The sequence below is a fragment of the Schistocerca cancellata genome, chromosome 4 (assembly GCF_023864275.1).
Source record: "Schistocerca cancellata isolate TAMUIC-IGC-003103 chromosome 4, iqSchCanc2.1, whole genome shotgun sequence".
Classification (NCBI taxonomy): domain Eukaryota; kingdom Metazoa; phylum Arthropoda; class Insecta; order Orthoptera; family Acrididae; genus Schistocerca; species Schistocerca cancellata.
Window position 1 is genome coordinate 249,074,263 of NC_064629.1, and position 17,350 is coordinate 249,091,612.

Consider the following 17,350-nt stretch of genomic DNA (forward strand, 5'->3'; position numbering starts at 1 on the left):
ATGCTAAGTGCTGAAGCCAGTTTAACAGATCCTAAAGATTTCAACATTTGTGCCTTAAAGGTGAAAACAAACCACTTGAGGCTGGATGTGGTAAGACGTTTAATACATTACTGGCCATTAAAATAGCTACACCACGAAGATGATGTGCTACAGACGTGAAATTTAACCGACAGGAAGAAGATGCTGTGATATGCAAATGATTAGCTTTTCAGAGCCTTCACACAAGGTTGACGCCGGTAGTGACACCTACAATCTGCTGACACAAGGAAAGTTTCCAACCTATTTCTCATACACAAACAGCAGTTGACCGGCGTTGCCTGGTGAAACATTGTTGTGATGACTCGTGTGAGGAGGAGAAATGCATACCATCACGTTTGGGACTTTGATAAAGGTCGGATTGTAGCCTATCACGATTTCGGTTTATCGTATCGTGACATTGCTGCTCGCATTGGTAGAGATCCCATGACTGTTAGCAGAGTATGGAATCGGTGGGTTCAGGAGGGTAATACGGAAGGCCGTGCTGGATCCCAACAGCTTTGTGTCTCTAGCAGTCGAGATGACAGAAATCTTATCCGCATGGCTGTAATGGATCGTGCAGCCACGTCTCGATTGCTGAATCAACAGATGGGGACGTTTGCAAGACAACAACCATCTGCATGAACAGTTTGACGACGTTTGCAGCAGCATTGATTGTGATTATGGCTGCATACCTCCATCAAGACTTTGTCTGATGTATGAACTTTGATTGTACTACACTGAGGGAGGGAGGTGTTCACAATGACAAAGTCTATGAAAGCTGTATTGGACAATGAGCAGGAGGGTGCCAAGAGTGATTAGAGTTAGGATCTCACAAGGTTGTGGGCTTGTGGGTGGTTGTGACACAGATCCAGCAAGCGTCAAATGTCCAGAGCTTGTGGCGAGGACAAGATGACTCCATCTGATGGGTAACAGAAGTAGCCGGCATTGAGCCTGGAGCATGCACTGGCTGCAGAGTGGTTGAGCAGTGACCTAAATACTCATCAGAGGATGATTACTGATACAGTGTTACAGAGGCACAAGATTGTATGGAAGTGCTTTTTACTATTATATGTGTACCACATATCGGCAGGGCTGTCACCCTTGACACTGCATCACAGACAGGAGTGCCTGCGATGGTGTACTCAACGATGGACCTGGGTGCACGAATGGCAAAACGTCATTTTTTCGGATGAATCCAGGTTCCGTTTACAGCATAATGATGGTCACATCCGTGTTTGGCGACATCGCGGTGAACGCACATTGGAAGTGTGTATTTGTCATTGCCATACTGGCATATCCCTTGGCGTGATGGTATGGGGTGCCATTGGTTACACGTCTTGGTCACCTCTTGTTCGCATTGACCGTACTTTGAACAGTGGAAGTTACATTTTAGATGTGTTAGGATCCGTGGCTCTACCCTTCATTCAATCCCTGCGAAACCCTACATTTCAGCAGGATAATGCACAACCGCATATGGGCCTTTCTGGATACAGAAAATGTTCGACTGCTGCCCTTGCCAGCACATTCTCCAGATCTCTCACCAATTGAAAATGCCTGGTCAATGATGGGCGAGCAACTGGCTCGTCACAATACACCAGTCACCACTCATGATGACCTGTGGTATCGTGTTAAAGCTGCATGGGCAGCTGTACCTGTACACGTCATCCAAGCTCTGTTTGACTCAATGCCCAGGCGTATCAAGGCCATTATTACGGCCAGAGGTGGTTGTTCAGGGTACTAATTTCTCAGGATCTATGCACCCAAATTGCGTGAAAATGTAATCACATGTCAGTTCTAGTATAATATATTTGTCCAATGAATAGCCCTTTATCATCTGCATTTCTTCTTGGTGTAGCAATTTTAATGGCCAGTAGTGTACTATTATGAGTGTGACAGCTTTTAAAATTGGCCCCTGTGAATTAGGGACACTGTCTGTCACCAGTGTGCAGGGTATACCCTCTCTTGCAAAGTGCTGCTCCAAGGCTCCCACCATGGCTGCTGCTGTTAACAACTGCAGGCAGACATTGTATGGGAAATGGGAGGATATGTTGACAGTAGATACCCGCATGGACTCCAGGAAAGAGCCTGTGAATTTGATAAGAACTTGGTCCAGTGGTTACATCAGTGGTGGCCACTGTGAGAATGAGAGGAGGTGTGGGGGTTGGTTGGTGTCTGGCAAATGGTACACTGTTGAATCACCTGTGCGGCTTTGTCACCCATACAAGACCAATAGATTTAAGGTGTGACAGTTGCTTCATCCAAGAAATGTCCCAGTGAGACTGATAAATGTCCTGAAGCACATGGTGTTTTAGAGGAGATGGTACCACCATATGGTACCATTAGTCATCTTCTGTAAGTAATACCACACTTTGCCATGTCGATGGTAGGTTAAACTCCAGTTTTCCTTCTTCCTTTAAGAAATACAAAATATATGGGCATAAAAACTCTACATATACATTTGCATCTACATCGACATGGCTATTTTGTAAATCACATTTATAAGTGTGTGGCAGAGGGTTCATTTAACCACCTTCGCAGTAATACTCTATTATTCCACTCTTGAACAGTGCACATCAAAAACAAACACCTATGTAGGTCGGCATCTGCAAAATATTCTCACATTCAAAGGAGAAGTTTGGTGATTGAAATTTTGTGAGAAGATTCCACTCCAACGAGCCTTTGTTTTAATGATGTCCATCCCAAATCCTGTTTCATGGCCATAACACTCTCTCCCCCACATCATCTGCAAACAACCTAAGAACCTGCTCAGATTGTCTCCTAAATCATATATACAGATCAGGAACAGCAGAAAGTCTGTAAGACTACCTTGGGGAATACCAGAAACCACTTCTGTTTCCATTGATGACTTTATGTCAGCTACTATGAACTGTGACATCTACGACAGGAAATCACGAGTCCAGTCACTTAACTGAGACACAACCAACAATATGATTACAAAGTGCTTGTGAGGTATGGTATCGAAAGCCTTGTGAAAATCTTGAAATACAGAATCAGTTTGAAATTCCTTGTCGATAGCACTCAACATTTCGTGTGAGTAAAGAGCTAGTCCTGTTTCACAAGAATTATGTTTTCTAAATCTGTGTTGACAGTGTGTCAATAGACTGTTCTCTTTGAGGTAACTCATAATGTTCAAGCACAATATAAATTCCAAAATCCTACTGCCTATCGATGTTAATGACATGGGCCTGTGATTTGGTGGATTACTCGTATTGCCTTTCTTGGATATTGATGTGATCTGTGCAACTTTCCAGTTTTTGGGTACAGATCTTTTGTTGAGCGAGCAATTTTATATGATTGTTAAGGAACCTAATTGGTATACAGTCTGGACCAGAAGACTTCCTTTATTAGTGAATTAAGTTGCTTCACGACTGCAAGGGTATCTACTTCTAAGTTGCCAATGTTGGCAGCTGTTCTTGATTCGAAATTCTGGAATACTTGCTTTGTCTTCTTTGGTGAAGGAATTTCGGAAAGCTGTGTTTAGTAACTCTGCTTTAGCAGCACTGTCATCGATAGCATTTCCATTGCTGTTGCGCAGGATTATTTGTTCCTAACAGATCAAGCGTGTTTTCACAACCATTTATTGCTGATGACTGCGCAGTTGAGCGCCCCACAGACTAACCAACAACCGTTTACTATTCTAGTGTGCTCATGAACTATGAACTAATTGCTCTAGACAATTTTCAGAGAATCCATTCAGCACAATTTCAGATGATGTCTTATGTGTACCTCTTGATTTAAACAAAATGTTGGTCAGTGATGGAGTAAGTGACTTTAATATAAATGTGACTGGAATTTCCATGCTGCCCTCATAACTATAGAGAGAACCACTCTGATGCCATTTGGGGATGAGTGTGTCTGCGACCACCACTAATGGCAAGTGGAGCTGCTAAGTTACAAGGCAGGGAACTGATTGGAAGGCCAGTTGTAACTTCAGAAAAGACTGATTGCATTTTTCAGGCCATTGGAAAGGTATTCATTTTTTATAGAGACAGTTTCTAGAAATACTTGAAGACAAAGGCACAAGCACGTTCTGAATAGCCTCTACATATTCTGTGGTGGAGCGAAGGGTCTTGTCACTGAGGATATGACCTAAATAAGTAACCAAAGGTTCGAAGAAGGCACATTTAGAAAAGTCCTTTCTGTACAGGATTGCAAAAACTGGACGGAGATTGAGCAAATGTTCATCTGTTGCATGACCAGTGACCAGAATATCAGCAAGGTGATTTATTCAATGTAGAATGCCAGCAGTAGTCTGTTCAAGAAACTTTTGTAAGATGGCAATGGTGCTAGCCACTTCAAAACCCAGCCTGTTACTTTTACACAGTCTGTATGGTATGTTTAAGACTAGTATCTTGTGTGAGCCTTCTTCCAGTGGCAACTGAAAATCGCACTCTGTGATAATAATTTACCTCCTGAAAGTTTAGAAAAGAGTTGGTCTGAATAAGACAAAGGATAAGAATCAATGTCCACCTGATCAATAATGGTTATCTTAAAGCCTCCTCACAATCGAAGAGACCCCACTGCCGGTTTCCTGATCACCACTAATGGTGAAGCTGCTGGCTGTAAGAAACAACAGATACAAGATGAAACTTGTTGTTATAGTCTGTGAAGTTCGGTCTTAACCTTGTCCTTAACGACCATTGGAATTGGGCAGGGTTTGCAAAATCTCGATCTTACTATTGACTTCAGTAATATGGGATTGAAAGTCCATAGTTTTCCCCAAACCAGGTTCAAATAGTGGTGCAAATTGTGTATGTAGCATGTCAGTGGTAGCATAGTGTAGCGACAAGCTGCGGAAGCTTACTGTGTGATATAATGAAAATCCATAAATGCAATATGCACATAGGCCAAATCTGTTCTACACTGATCGATCTGCGACAAACAGAAATGACAATGTCAAAGACACCTTATAAGTAACCACCAGCTGCACACAACATAGAAGCGTAGCCCCACGGCAGGCGTAAGACCATTTCTATGATTGTCAATATAAATATTCTGATAGGCTGCTGAAATGAAGGAGATCCATGGTAGTAAATTCTTTATTGTGCTGACACATTTGGAGCAGAGCCCATCATCAGAGAACCTAGTAAAAAATACAAAAGACAATACACATAATAGTACCTGCAGTGACATAGCATTTCAACGTGTTGAAAACGAGTAGAACAACTAAACAAAAGGAAATACATGCCACTTCTTAAAAAAGAAGTTAAAGTGGATGTATAATGATTTCCATACAAAACTGATAAACAACATTTGTTGTAGAATGCAGTAAGTGATGTAGACCAGTCAAAACCAATACATGAAGTGAGAATGGTTCATTATGGAGCCATAACGAAAGCACAGAGTACATAAGCTGAGTGTCCTCTACGCCATGTGATGTGTCATTAGTTTAAGAAATAAAATCAATGAAAACAATTTTTATGTTTTGTCATTTTTCATAAAAAACATGCAAATGTCAGCTTGTAAAAAGAGCCACCTGAAACTTTGCAGTTTCTCTTGAAACAAATATGCCAAAGCTGTCATTGCTTAAGAAGCATTAACAATGACTAGTCTGCCCTGCACTATGGTAGTTAAGGCAGGATCCTAGATATTTTGGAAGAGATTGAAATGTACATCAGGTTTCAGGAGGATATGAATCTTTTTACAAATGCTCAGGTAGCGAGCTGTCGTAAATGTTTTTTTGGTTTCTTCCATAATGTAATAGTGGACAAAAAATAAAAAAGGACTTTTTAAACTTTATGTTAACCTTCATTTTTTTTTATTAGGGACTGCTTTGTATTAAGGCAATCTAAATTTTGTGAAATTCCATATAAGTTAGCTTTAGATTTTGTGCATTCAAAGCTTTAGTCAGTCGTAAGATCTTCTAGTAGGAGTATCAGAAGTTTTCCTCTTTCAACTGTGGAATATTTTTTTCTGATCCAAGAGAAACCAGAAAGTTTCAGTTGCCTCTTGTTACTTGTTGACATTTTCATACCTTCCCACCTGAGGTTCAGGTCCTCCTTCGGGCATGGGTGTGTGTGGTGTTCTTAGCATAAGTTAGTTTAAGTAGTGTGTAAGTCTAGGGACTGATGACCTCAGCAGTTTGGTCCCTTAGGACTTCAAACACATTTGAACATTTTCATAATTTTAATGAAAAATGGTAAAATGTAAAAATTGTTTTCATTGATTTTATTTCTTAAACTAATGACACATCATGCAGTGTGGAGGATGCTCAGTTTATGTACTCTATGCTTTCATTATGGCTCCATAATGAGCCAGTCTCACTTCATGTTGTGGTTTCGACTGATCTACGTCACTTAACTGTATTCGACAAGAAATGTTGTTTGTCAGATTTGTTGGGACGTCATTATGCATGCACTTTAACTTCATTTGTAAGAAGTTGTATGTATTTCCTTTTATTTAGGTGCTCTACTCGTTTTCAGCAAGTTGAAATGCTGTGTCACCATATGTACTATTATTTGTATTGTCTTTTGTGATTTTTACTAGGCACTCTGACAATGGGCTTCACCTGAAATGCGCCAGCACTATTAAGGATTTACTAATATTTGGATCTCCTTCATTTCAGCAGCCTATCAACATTTTTAGTGTCATATTTATATTGATTGTGATTATGGCTGCATACCTCCATCAAGACTTTGTCTGATCTATGAACTTTGATTGTACTACACTGAGGGAGGGAGGTGTTCACAATGACTAAGTCCATGAAAGCTGTATTGGACAATGAGCAGGAGGGTGCCAAGAGTGATTAGCGTTATGATCTCACAAGGCTGTGGGCTTGTGGGTGGTTGTGACACAGATCCAGCAAGCGTCAAATGTCCAGAGCTTGTGGCGAGGACAAGATGACTCCATCTGATGGGTAACAGAAGTAGCCGGCATTGAGCCTGGAGCATGCACTGGCTGCAGAGTGGTTGAGCAGTGACCTAAATACTCATCAGAGGATGAATACTGATACAGTGTTACAGAGGCACAAGATTGTATGGAAGTGCTTTTTACTATTATATGCGTACCACATATCGGCATGGCTGTCACCCTTTCAGTGCTATAGTGGCATCGTGATGTTTGGAGGAAAACAATCCGGCGAATTGTGTTGATGTCTGCTGCTGTGTTGATGTCTGGAGCTACTAGCAGCAGGGGTCATGTTGTACTCATGGTACACATGTACACATCTTTAAGTATGGCAACTATGTCTCAAGGGAGCAGCCCACCATATACAATAGACCTAGTGAAGGTTATTTAGTTTTGCATTTAATTAACCTGTAGATGATGTATTGGTTGTGTAACTGCTCCATATGGATGGCTGTAAGGAATGAAATCTCTGAATTTTGTGCCATTACATAGTGAAGTTGCAAAAGGCAATGATGTTTGTGGTATTTGATGCCCCACATATTGTCTACTGTCCAACCACAATATTGCCTGCTAATGGCAACAGGGGATGGGACTGGAGGTATTCAATGATGAGCCCAGCATAAGGCTACAGAGCGTAGTTGAACTAAAAAGTTTATGAGTAACTCACAACAATGTTACAGTACTAGTGGTGTAAAAGAACAGTGATAAAGATAAACAAAGCAAACATTGTATTATGTCTACAACAAAGTTGCTGAAGTTGACATTTCGTCAGAAAGAAGCCAAAAAATTTCTCAGAGTGAGAAAGCAGTTGCAGGTGAAATATTAGCATTTCTACAGGATGAGTCAGTGGCATGTTGGGTGTCGTATACGCTCAACTGTGAGGGCAATGTATAAGAGGAGTACACTGATGACAATATGTGCTTAATGAGTGAAAGCAATATTGAAAAAGGTATTGAGCCAGGTAGTTCATCATCCTTGTTGGACAGGTAACCATGAATCCTGTCTCCAATGAAACATAGTTAAGGACAATTGTTGTCCAAGGGGCAGGTACTAAACATAATTGTGTACATGGAAGATCATCTACAGCTTACTAAAAAAACAGATTTCGAATAAGTCGATAGCAGAATAACCGTGTAGTGCATAAGAAAAAATATGGACAGTCAGGGGAGGACAAAGCGCATTTTTTTTTTACAAAAACTGGTGTTTGCGTATTTATAAGGTGCTCGATACAGTTTACAGGAGGAGTGTGATAGTGACCTGCTATGTTATGCACATCAAATAGTGTGTGACATAGATTACAGTGATTTCAAGGGAAGTAGTAGATGGTTGCATAACTTCAAACAGTGCTACAGAATTGGAAGTTGTAAGATAACAAAATTTCAAACAAAGCAACAACTTGATGATGCACAGCAAACTGCACAATCGGCCCGAAGAATTGTAGATTAGATAAACAAACTTATCCCATCTTTCCATAAGGAATTTGTTTTCATCCCTGACCAATCGAGATTTGAAGAGGAAATGCATATGAAAGGAACCCTGGACATTAGAGGTACCAAGAGAGTTGATCAAGATCAATTAATGTCAGTACTGTAACAAACTCCTATATAATTATGCTGACTGTTAATCTTTTCGGTAAATTGGCTGGAAAGTTATTTATTATGCTGCAGTAAGTTGGAAGTGCTCTGCCCACTATGATTCTTTTTTGTGTGAACATTTACATCACAGCAAACAAGAGTGGGAAGAAGGTATAAGAGAACTACAACTATGGTATGATCAATGCTTTTGTCCAATATGGCTGGTCCAAATAACTTGTATTTGCTTCATTCCTGGTCTGCATACAAAAATCAGAATCCTTTAGAGCAAACTATCCCTCCTGAAAAGCATGTGACATTGCAGTTCATACCATCTGCAATGACTGGGCAAATTCATCCTCTGCATGTTTGTTTTTTCTGTGCCTATAAAATGTATTATTGCACTATATGCAGCCAAGCCTTAAAGGGTAGCCAGTTTTCTGATAAGCTCTGTGTCAGACTTTTTCCCATTCCTTTGCATGCCGTCACATTCCATCAGTTCTCATCACCCTGTTACACCAGTGTGATTTTATATGCATGCCTTAAGAGTGGATACCTAGCTGAATGTCCTTCACTGGTCATAACTTCCAAGCAGATTGTCTTCGAGCTTGAAGGTATGAACCTTTGTGATCACTGTGATGCACCATTTTTCATTTGGTGTTCATGGTGCAAGTTAATGGTTCATATTGAACATTTCTTGAATGTTGAGGATGTCCATTTTTTGAAGTGTAATACATACATCCCATAGTAGAAGATTGATCTCTGCACCTCCCGAACACTTGTTTTCTGTCACACTCCTGATGCACATGGTGAGTCATTAGCAGCTAATATATATCCTGTTGTAATTGTTAACAAAACACTTTCAGATGAGTCATACTAAAGATTGAACTTGCAACATCGCCCTCAATGGATTCCTTGTGAGACTGAATTTACCATGCTTAACAAACTTTAAATATCTCACTGGATAGGACACTTTTGTTACATCATTGTCAGTTTGAGACATTGGGGTACAGTATTGGGAATAGTACCCACAAACTATGTAATACCTCTTACCTTACTAAAAGTTGGAGAGACGATCAAAATGTCTAGCTTGTCTTGCAGTGCCTTGGCTGCAGTGAAGTACACAGTAGTGTGTTTGACAAAGTCATCTGTATATTGTGCTTTTAACCTTGACTTGATAGTGCATTGTTCATCTCGCCACTCGCATACCTGGCAATGTTTTAAAAAGAGTACTGTAATAACCTTTTATTGAGATCTAAAGATGGTAAGTATGCTAACTGAAACTGGTATTCGACAATGAAGGTCGTTTGTGAGTGATCTTGGCTAAGAAGTTCACCTTCTCTCAAGTAATGTATTATCTATTTATTTTTTTATATCTGCTCATAGTTGTAAGCAGACGATACATTAAGATGGTCCACTGTTGGTGCTAACAGTTTTAGGGTCACTCTCTTGATACTTTATCTGTGTGTAATTTAGCATTGTACATAATTCTGTGGAAACTAGAGTGGATGAGGAGGCAACATGCAAGAGAACTATTAGATTAGATTAGATTCAGTATTCATCATTCATTACATAGACCCAAAATGAGATGATTCTTGTGGGTGTGGAACATGTCAGAAAGTATAACATAAAAAACATAGAACCTATGAATATAATTCTCACTTCCATGATCATTTGTCAGGAGAGTGTCAGGATATGTGAGTGCATTACAGTAAACTGGCACTGCTAATATGTAAAGAATTAATACACTGCCAGAATGAAACATAGTTATGCACTTTTAATAAAGTAATTGTACCTAAGTACCTAATCTTGGATGTTGTGACCAATTGCTGTCATAACTGAAATCTAACAGACATTTTTACTTAAGCAGGTGTAGCAGTCTCTGTTAAGACTGTGACTCCCGTCATGTCCTGCAATCAGTATCAAAAATATAATCAGTAGAGAGAATGACTTGAAATGTCATGAAAATAAAACATCCAGTGCAGACTCAAGCGATGAGATGCCACACTGCCAAGTACAAGCATGTGTGGGTGTACAAGGAACTGATTTACATGTGAGAGATTCTTGTAGAGGAAGATCTGTGCCAAAGCAAGTAATCAGCTTGTTAGTTATTACATCACTTTCAATCACATTTCATTTGCAAAATGTGTGGCTGAAAATTGTTATCAAAAAAGTGGTTAGTGAAGTCAACTGTCTGGCTGTCTTAGACCTCTTTCTGGCCGGACTGAGGGAACTGGTGGTGTGACAAGAAGTTGTACAGGAAGCATGTGGCCATTGTAGTAACACTGTTCACGTTACGTCGCACTTCACTTAGCGTAGACCGGGACTGTGTCCTAGGCATGCCCGATGTTGACTGACTGCGCTCAGCCTGTCCTGCCGGAGTTGTTGTTGTTGTTCTTGTTGTTACGCCGGCAGAGGGTGCGTCCGAATTCTCGCGTGCCCTCTGGTGGACGGGACTCTACTTGCGGCAACTACCGTCCATGACGCGCCGTGCCAATGTGCGCCTCCCGCGATCTTTCTGGTGGCTACTACACTCCTCCTCCTTTGGGGGGTGAAGCCACTGTGATCCACTGCGTCGGAAGGTGGAGCGTCGGGCAGGAGCGATGACCTCCACATCCATGGGATGGCCGGAGTCGAGGGAATCTGCCAACCCTCGAGCCGGAACCTTCGAATACGGCTGGAAGTGACCCACACGAAGAGGCCCCCGTCGTCCCACAACCGGAGCCTGGGACAGAACGGGCGACAAGCTGGCGAGCTCTGGATCCTGTTCCACCTCAGGAGGTGGAAGACCCAGTGGTGGGGACGAAGGGGAAGGGACGACCACAGGGGAACTAGCCCCCTGCGAAACCGGGCCGGCTAGGGGGGCCGGCTCTCGCTGGGGCAGCTCGAATGATGGTGATGCCGGTGCTGGAGCCACTGGAGGCTGCCAAGGCTGAGAACCATCACAGTGCGGCAGAGTCACAGCGGGGAGAGGAGGTAACGTCCCCTGTGAAACCAATACCGGTGCCGGCAATGGGGAAGCCGGTGTCCGAGAGGTCGGAGGGTGGGTGCCCGAACGTGGACGTAGCTGATTTTGGTGACGACATACCACCCGGTCCCCCACCTGCAAGGTATAGAGCCGGCGGCCATGTCGGTGCAGGACCACCGCCGGTATCCAACGTGGATTGCGACCAAACCCACGGGCCCAGACTGACATACCCAGTGGAAAGCCAGGTACTCCATTTTGGGAAGACTGGCGAGGACCAGGCTGGAGGAGGTGCAGCAGAGTCCTAGGTTGACGCCCATGGAGGAGCTCTGCGGGGCTGCGGTCTCCCATTGGTGTGGTCCGGTATGCCGTCAAGAAAAACGTCAATGCTTCCTCTGCAGGAAATTCGTGCACATACTTTTTCATCTGCGTCTTAAAGGTGCGCACCATGCGCTCAGCTTCCCCATTTGATTGTGGATGGAAGGGGGGAGAGCAAACGTGCCGAATACCGAAGCGCCTACAAAAATCCTGGAAGGTCTGCGAAAGAAACTGCGGTCCATTGTCCGAGACCAGGGTGATTGGCAGACCTTCCACAGAAAAGATTTTTGCTAGTGCCTGGATTGCAACGTCTGAAGTGGTTGAGGAGCAGCGAACCACATATGGGAATCGGGAATAAGCATCAATGACAAGGAGCCAAAAGCCATTGAGAAACGGCCCCGCAAAATCGATGTGAACACGTTCCCACACCTGGGTTGCCGGCGGCCATGAAGAGAACGCTGCCCTGGGAGAGGCTTGTTGGCTCGCACACTGGGAACAGGCGGCCACCAAGTGCTCAATTTCTCTGTCAATACCGGGCCAGTACACATGTCTGCGAGCCAAGGTTTTAGTACGGGAAACACCCCAGTGCCCCGCATGTAATAACTTGAGGACCTCCCGTCGTAAACTTGCAGGAACAACCACGCGAGGAGCTGTATCATCGGTAGCCAGAAGGAGAACTCCTTCCAAGACCGAGAGACGGTCTCGTAGAAGAAAATAATTACGAAGAGGGTCCGAGGCCCGGCCCGGAGGGCGGGACGACCACCCCTGCTGAATGAGGTGAACTACTTGCCGGAGAACCGGGTCAGCCGCCGTTTCCCTGGCGACTCGAGAACTAGTGATCGGGAAGCCATCAACCGCCTGGCGGGACGCCACATCCAAATGAAAACACATAATCTCCTCTCGATCAAATGTAGGGTCCGGGCCCACCGGAAGACGGGAAAGAGCGTCGGCGTTGGCATGCTGGCCTGTAGGGCGAAAACGAATTTCATAATGGTACTTAGAGAGGAACAAGGCCCAGCGCTGTAGTCTGTGGGCCGCCCTATCCGGAATTTGAGAGGCGGGGCCAAATAACGATATTAACGGCTTATGGTCAGTGATTAACTGAAACTTCGTGCCATTCAAGAAAGGGTGAAACTTGGTAACAGCGTAGACAATGGCCAAAGCCTCTTTTTCCACCTGGGAGTAATGGGCCTGCGCAGGACTAAGAGTTTTCGACGCAAACGCCAGTGGTTGCTCGGAACCATCTGCGTTGCGATGGGCCAGGACCGCCCCCACCCCATACTGCGAAGCATCCGTAGCCAGGACCAACGGCTTATGGGGATCAAAAGTAGCCAAACAAGGGGCTGACATGAGGAGGCCCTTCAACGAAGTGAACGCTCGCTCGCATGCAGGCGACCAATCAAAAGGAACACCCTTGTGCAGAAGGCAGTACAGGGGGTGGGCTATAGTGGAAGCCCTGGGAATGAACCGGTGGTAATAGGCTATCTTGCCTAAAAAAACTTGTAACTCCTTCAGCGATGTGGGCCGAGGAAGGTTGACGATACCTTGGACCAAACTTCCTAGTGGCTGGATGCCATACCGAGAGATGGTGTAGCCCACATACTCAATGGACGGTTGGAAGAAGGTTGACTTCTGCAGGTTGCAACGCAAGCCCACAGACCTGAATTTGAGAAAGAGGGTGCGAAGGTTGTGCAAGTGGTCCGTCGTGCTGCGGCCCGTGACAATTATGTCATCCAGGTAATTAATACAATGAGGGATTGTCGACGTGACCTGCTCAAGATAACGCTGGAATATCGCCGGGGCACTGGATATTCCAAAAGCCAACCGCTGGTACTGGTAAAGGCCAAACGGGGTGTTGACGACTGCCAGCCATTTGGAGTCCTCATCAAGTGGTATCTGATGATAAGCCTCTGACAGATCGATTTTCGAAAAATAGTGGCCTCCCGCCACGGCGGAGAACAATTCATCAGCACGAGGCAAAGGATATGTGTCCACCACCAACTGGGAATTAATGGTGGCCTTAAAATCGCCACAAAGACGTAATTTTCCCGAGGGCTTCTTGACAATAACGAGGGGCGAAGCCCACTCACTGGAAGAAATGGGAAGAACGACCCCTAGGGCTGTCAGCTGGTCTAGCTCTTCCTTTACCTGAGGGCGGAGAGCCAAGGGGATCTGCCTCGCGCGTAGAAAACGCGGGCGAGCCGACGCCTTCAACGTTAAGTGAGCTTCAAAATCTGAAACACGCCCCAGGCCCTCCTCAAAAATATCTGGAAAGTCTGAGATCAAAGATTCCAATGAGTGATAGGGAACGTCTTCGGAGACCAACTGTATGGTGTCAGCGATAGAAAAACCGAAAGCTTGAAAGGCATCCAGGCCAAAAAGGTTAGCGGAGCTCGCATCACTGACAACAATAAAAGTAATAGGCCGAGTGACTGATTTGTAAGTCACGTCGGTAGTGAATTGACCCAGTAGGGGAATGAACTGTTTACCATAACCGCGTAGACGCCGGTAAACGGGCGCCAACGGGGGCGATCCAAGGGCGGAATACGTTTGTGCATTCAACAACGAAACTGCCGCGCCCGTATCTACTTGCAGTTGTAACCGTTGCGACCGAACTGACACCTCGATAAAGAGTTTGCGTGCCGATGCGTCGGGAGCCTGGCCCGATGAAACTTCCTGAATGTCAACGTCCACGTCCTCTGTACTTGCTTCCTTCGATTCTTTTGAGGCTGAGCGGCAAACTTTAGCAATGTGACCGTTTTTATTACATTTGCGACAAACGGCCCAACGCTGGGGGCACTTCGACCGATCGTGATGTATATAGCACGACGCACAGGACGGCAACAGGGGCCGGCGGCCGGAATTCTGTTTACGCGCCGCGCGGGAGCGGCCGTAACGGCCGGATTGTACCGCTCGCACGTCGTCCACCCCGGACACAGTGGGCGCGGCCGCGCCGCCCTGAACCTCCGCGACGTCGCACCACGCTTCCAGCTGTTGACCTGCTGCGTGAGAGACTTCATACGATTGAGCAATGGACAGGACTTCTTCGAGGGAAGGGTCTTCTAACTGCAGGGCCCGTTGCCGGACCTCCCTATCAGGGGCCGAACGAACAATGACGTCGCGTACCATAACATGGGCATACGACTCCCGCGACTGCTCCGTGACAAAATGACACTTGCGACTAAGACCGTGCAGGGTTGCGGCCCACGCCCGGTAAGACTGATGGGGCTGTTTCTTGCATTGATAGAACTCGACCCTAGCCGCCACAACATGCGTGCGGCGGCGATAATATGAAGACAGCAATGAACACAATGCGTCAAAAGACAAGGACGAGGGTTCCTGCAACGGCGCTAGCTGCCGCAAAACTTGAAACAGCGAGGGAGATATCCAAGACAAGAAGAGAGCACGACATACCTCCGCATCAGCAACATGAAACGCCTGGAAATGCTGCCGAAGGCGATGTTCATATGCGTCCCAATCCTCCGCCGTCTTGTCATACGGGGGAAAGGGAGGAGGGAACGGCGCCGGAGCAGACGGCGTGGAGAGCAACGCCGGAAGCACTTGTTTCATGGTGGCCATGAGCTCCGTCTGCTGCGCAACCAAAACCCGCACCAAATCCTCCATGCCGTGGAGAAACTGCGAAACCGAAGCAACGACGCAACACGCGAAAGAACGACCCTACTCGTCGCCAATTGTGTAGTAACACTGTTCACGTTACGTCGCACTTCACTTAGCGTAGACCGGGACTGTGTCCTAGGCATGCCCGATGTTGACTGACTGCGCTCAGCCTGTCCTGCCGGAGTTGTTGTTGTTGTTCTTGTTGTTACGCCGGCAGAGGGCGCGTCCAAATTCTCGCGTGCCCTCTGGTGGACGGGACTCTACTTGCGGCAACTACCGTCCATGACGCGCCGTGCCAATGTGCGCCTCCCGCGATCTTTCTGGTGGCTACTACAGCCATATTATATAATTGCCAAATCAGTACTGTTGCTTTTATTTCATGACTATGTATCCTCTGTTTCACAGATATCTGATGAATGGATTCTTGCAAAACACAGAATGTTAAAGTCATTCATATACCAACTATGACATTTTATTAAGTAGCCAATTCAGCATTTGTGCAGTACCATTCCAGTTACACTGATGGAAGTTATACTGATGTTACTGAGAATAGGACATTGTCCACTTATGTTGCTATGCTCATGAAATGATCAAAGGACTAACTTAAATGACAAGTAGGCACCACACTTTGACTGAATGTGTTTTTATTGGTTAGAAGAGACCAGACCTCCATGTTTTTGGGCAAACCAAATGTTAACTTATAAAGGAAAATTTTAGTGTGTATTTAAAAGTTTTCTTTGAAGTCATACCTTCTAGTGACCGACACCACTGGGATCATGTTACCAGGTGAGATAGCGCAGTGCTTAGCAAACTGAACTCTAATCCAGGAGGAGTGGGGTCAAATCTCTGTCTGGCCATCCTGACTGAAGTGTTCCATGGTTTCCTTAAATCAATTAAGGCAGATTCAGTAATGTCCTTTTGGAAAGGACATGTCTGATTTCCTTCTCGGTGTGTGCCCTATTTGAGCTTGTGCCTTATACTCTGAAGCCATAGTCACCAACATGATGTTAAATGAAAGCTTTCTGTTCATAATTATGTTAGCATGTTATACAAAGTAAATTTGCTAAAGGGGGAAAAACTGTAGGAAATGATCCCTGAGAGGATAAGGAGTAAAAAAGGTCAAATGGATATATGGCCAGAAATGGTGAAGGTAAAAGATCTTTGGCAGTGACACCAGTACCAGGCAGGTGACCCACAAGCATGTGGTAACTAGCTGACCACATGGAATATTTTCCACAACATCTACAACTATCCGTATCACTTATAATGCGTGTTGACCTTATTAGCTATGGACTTGCCTAGGCAATGATGATTTTGTCACTGAATCGTTACACAGGCCACCATGGTGCTGGGATTTGTGTCAACCATCGTATTCACAGGTGAGACTACGTTTATGAGGTGCGGTATTGTCAACTTTCACAACACACCCCCTCCCCCCCCCCCCCCCCCCCCGACCCACCCACCCATAGAGAATCTTCACAGTATTCTGGCAGCGAAGTATTAGCACTGATTCAGTCCCAATGTGTTTATGGTAATTATTGCCAAATGCCTTGTGGGACTAGTCATTTGTCTACAATGCCTCAGAGGCGAGGCGTATCTGCACTTCCTGTGAGTGACACTGCCTCCCCTCCTGTAAGGTGAGCCTTTGATGCTGCGAAGGGTAATGTGGCTCCAACTCACTGTCCTCTTGCGTCCAGAGCTAAAAAGCTAGCACAAGCAGAATGTTCCTACATTTCTGGTGTGTTCACATGTATGCTTCCAATCATTGAAACCTACACTGTGAAAGATCTTTTATCTCCATCTTTAAGTGGATGTACCTCCCTTGGAACACATTTCTGGCCATATGACCACTTTGCTTCTTAGCCCCCCCATGATCATTTCTGCAGTTTGTCATTTAGCAAAATCACACTCTGGATACTGTTAATATAACTGTAGAATTTTTCACAAGAGTGCTTGGTAGCAAGTATTGAGAGGCACTAAAATCATGTACCTC

The 17,350-nt window shown here is 44.8% G+C and overlaps 1 protein-coding gene across 1 annotated transcript in view; it reads left to right on the plus strand.

Annotated features, from left to right (window-relative positions):
- The window catches only part of LOC126184063 (KICSTOR complex protein SZT2-like), a 513,866-nt gene continuing 496,516 nt past the window's right edge, over nt 1–17,350 (plus strand). Inside the window, exon 1 of the mRNA XM_049926423.1 lies at nt 1–90. Within this exon, the coding sequence (XP_049782380.1) occupies nt 1–90 (90 nt within the window). The remainder of the gene's footprint in view (nt 91–17,350) is intronic.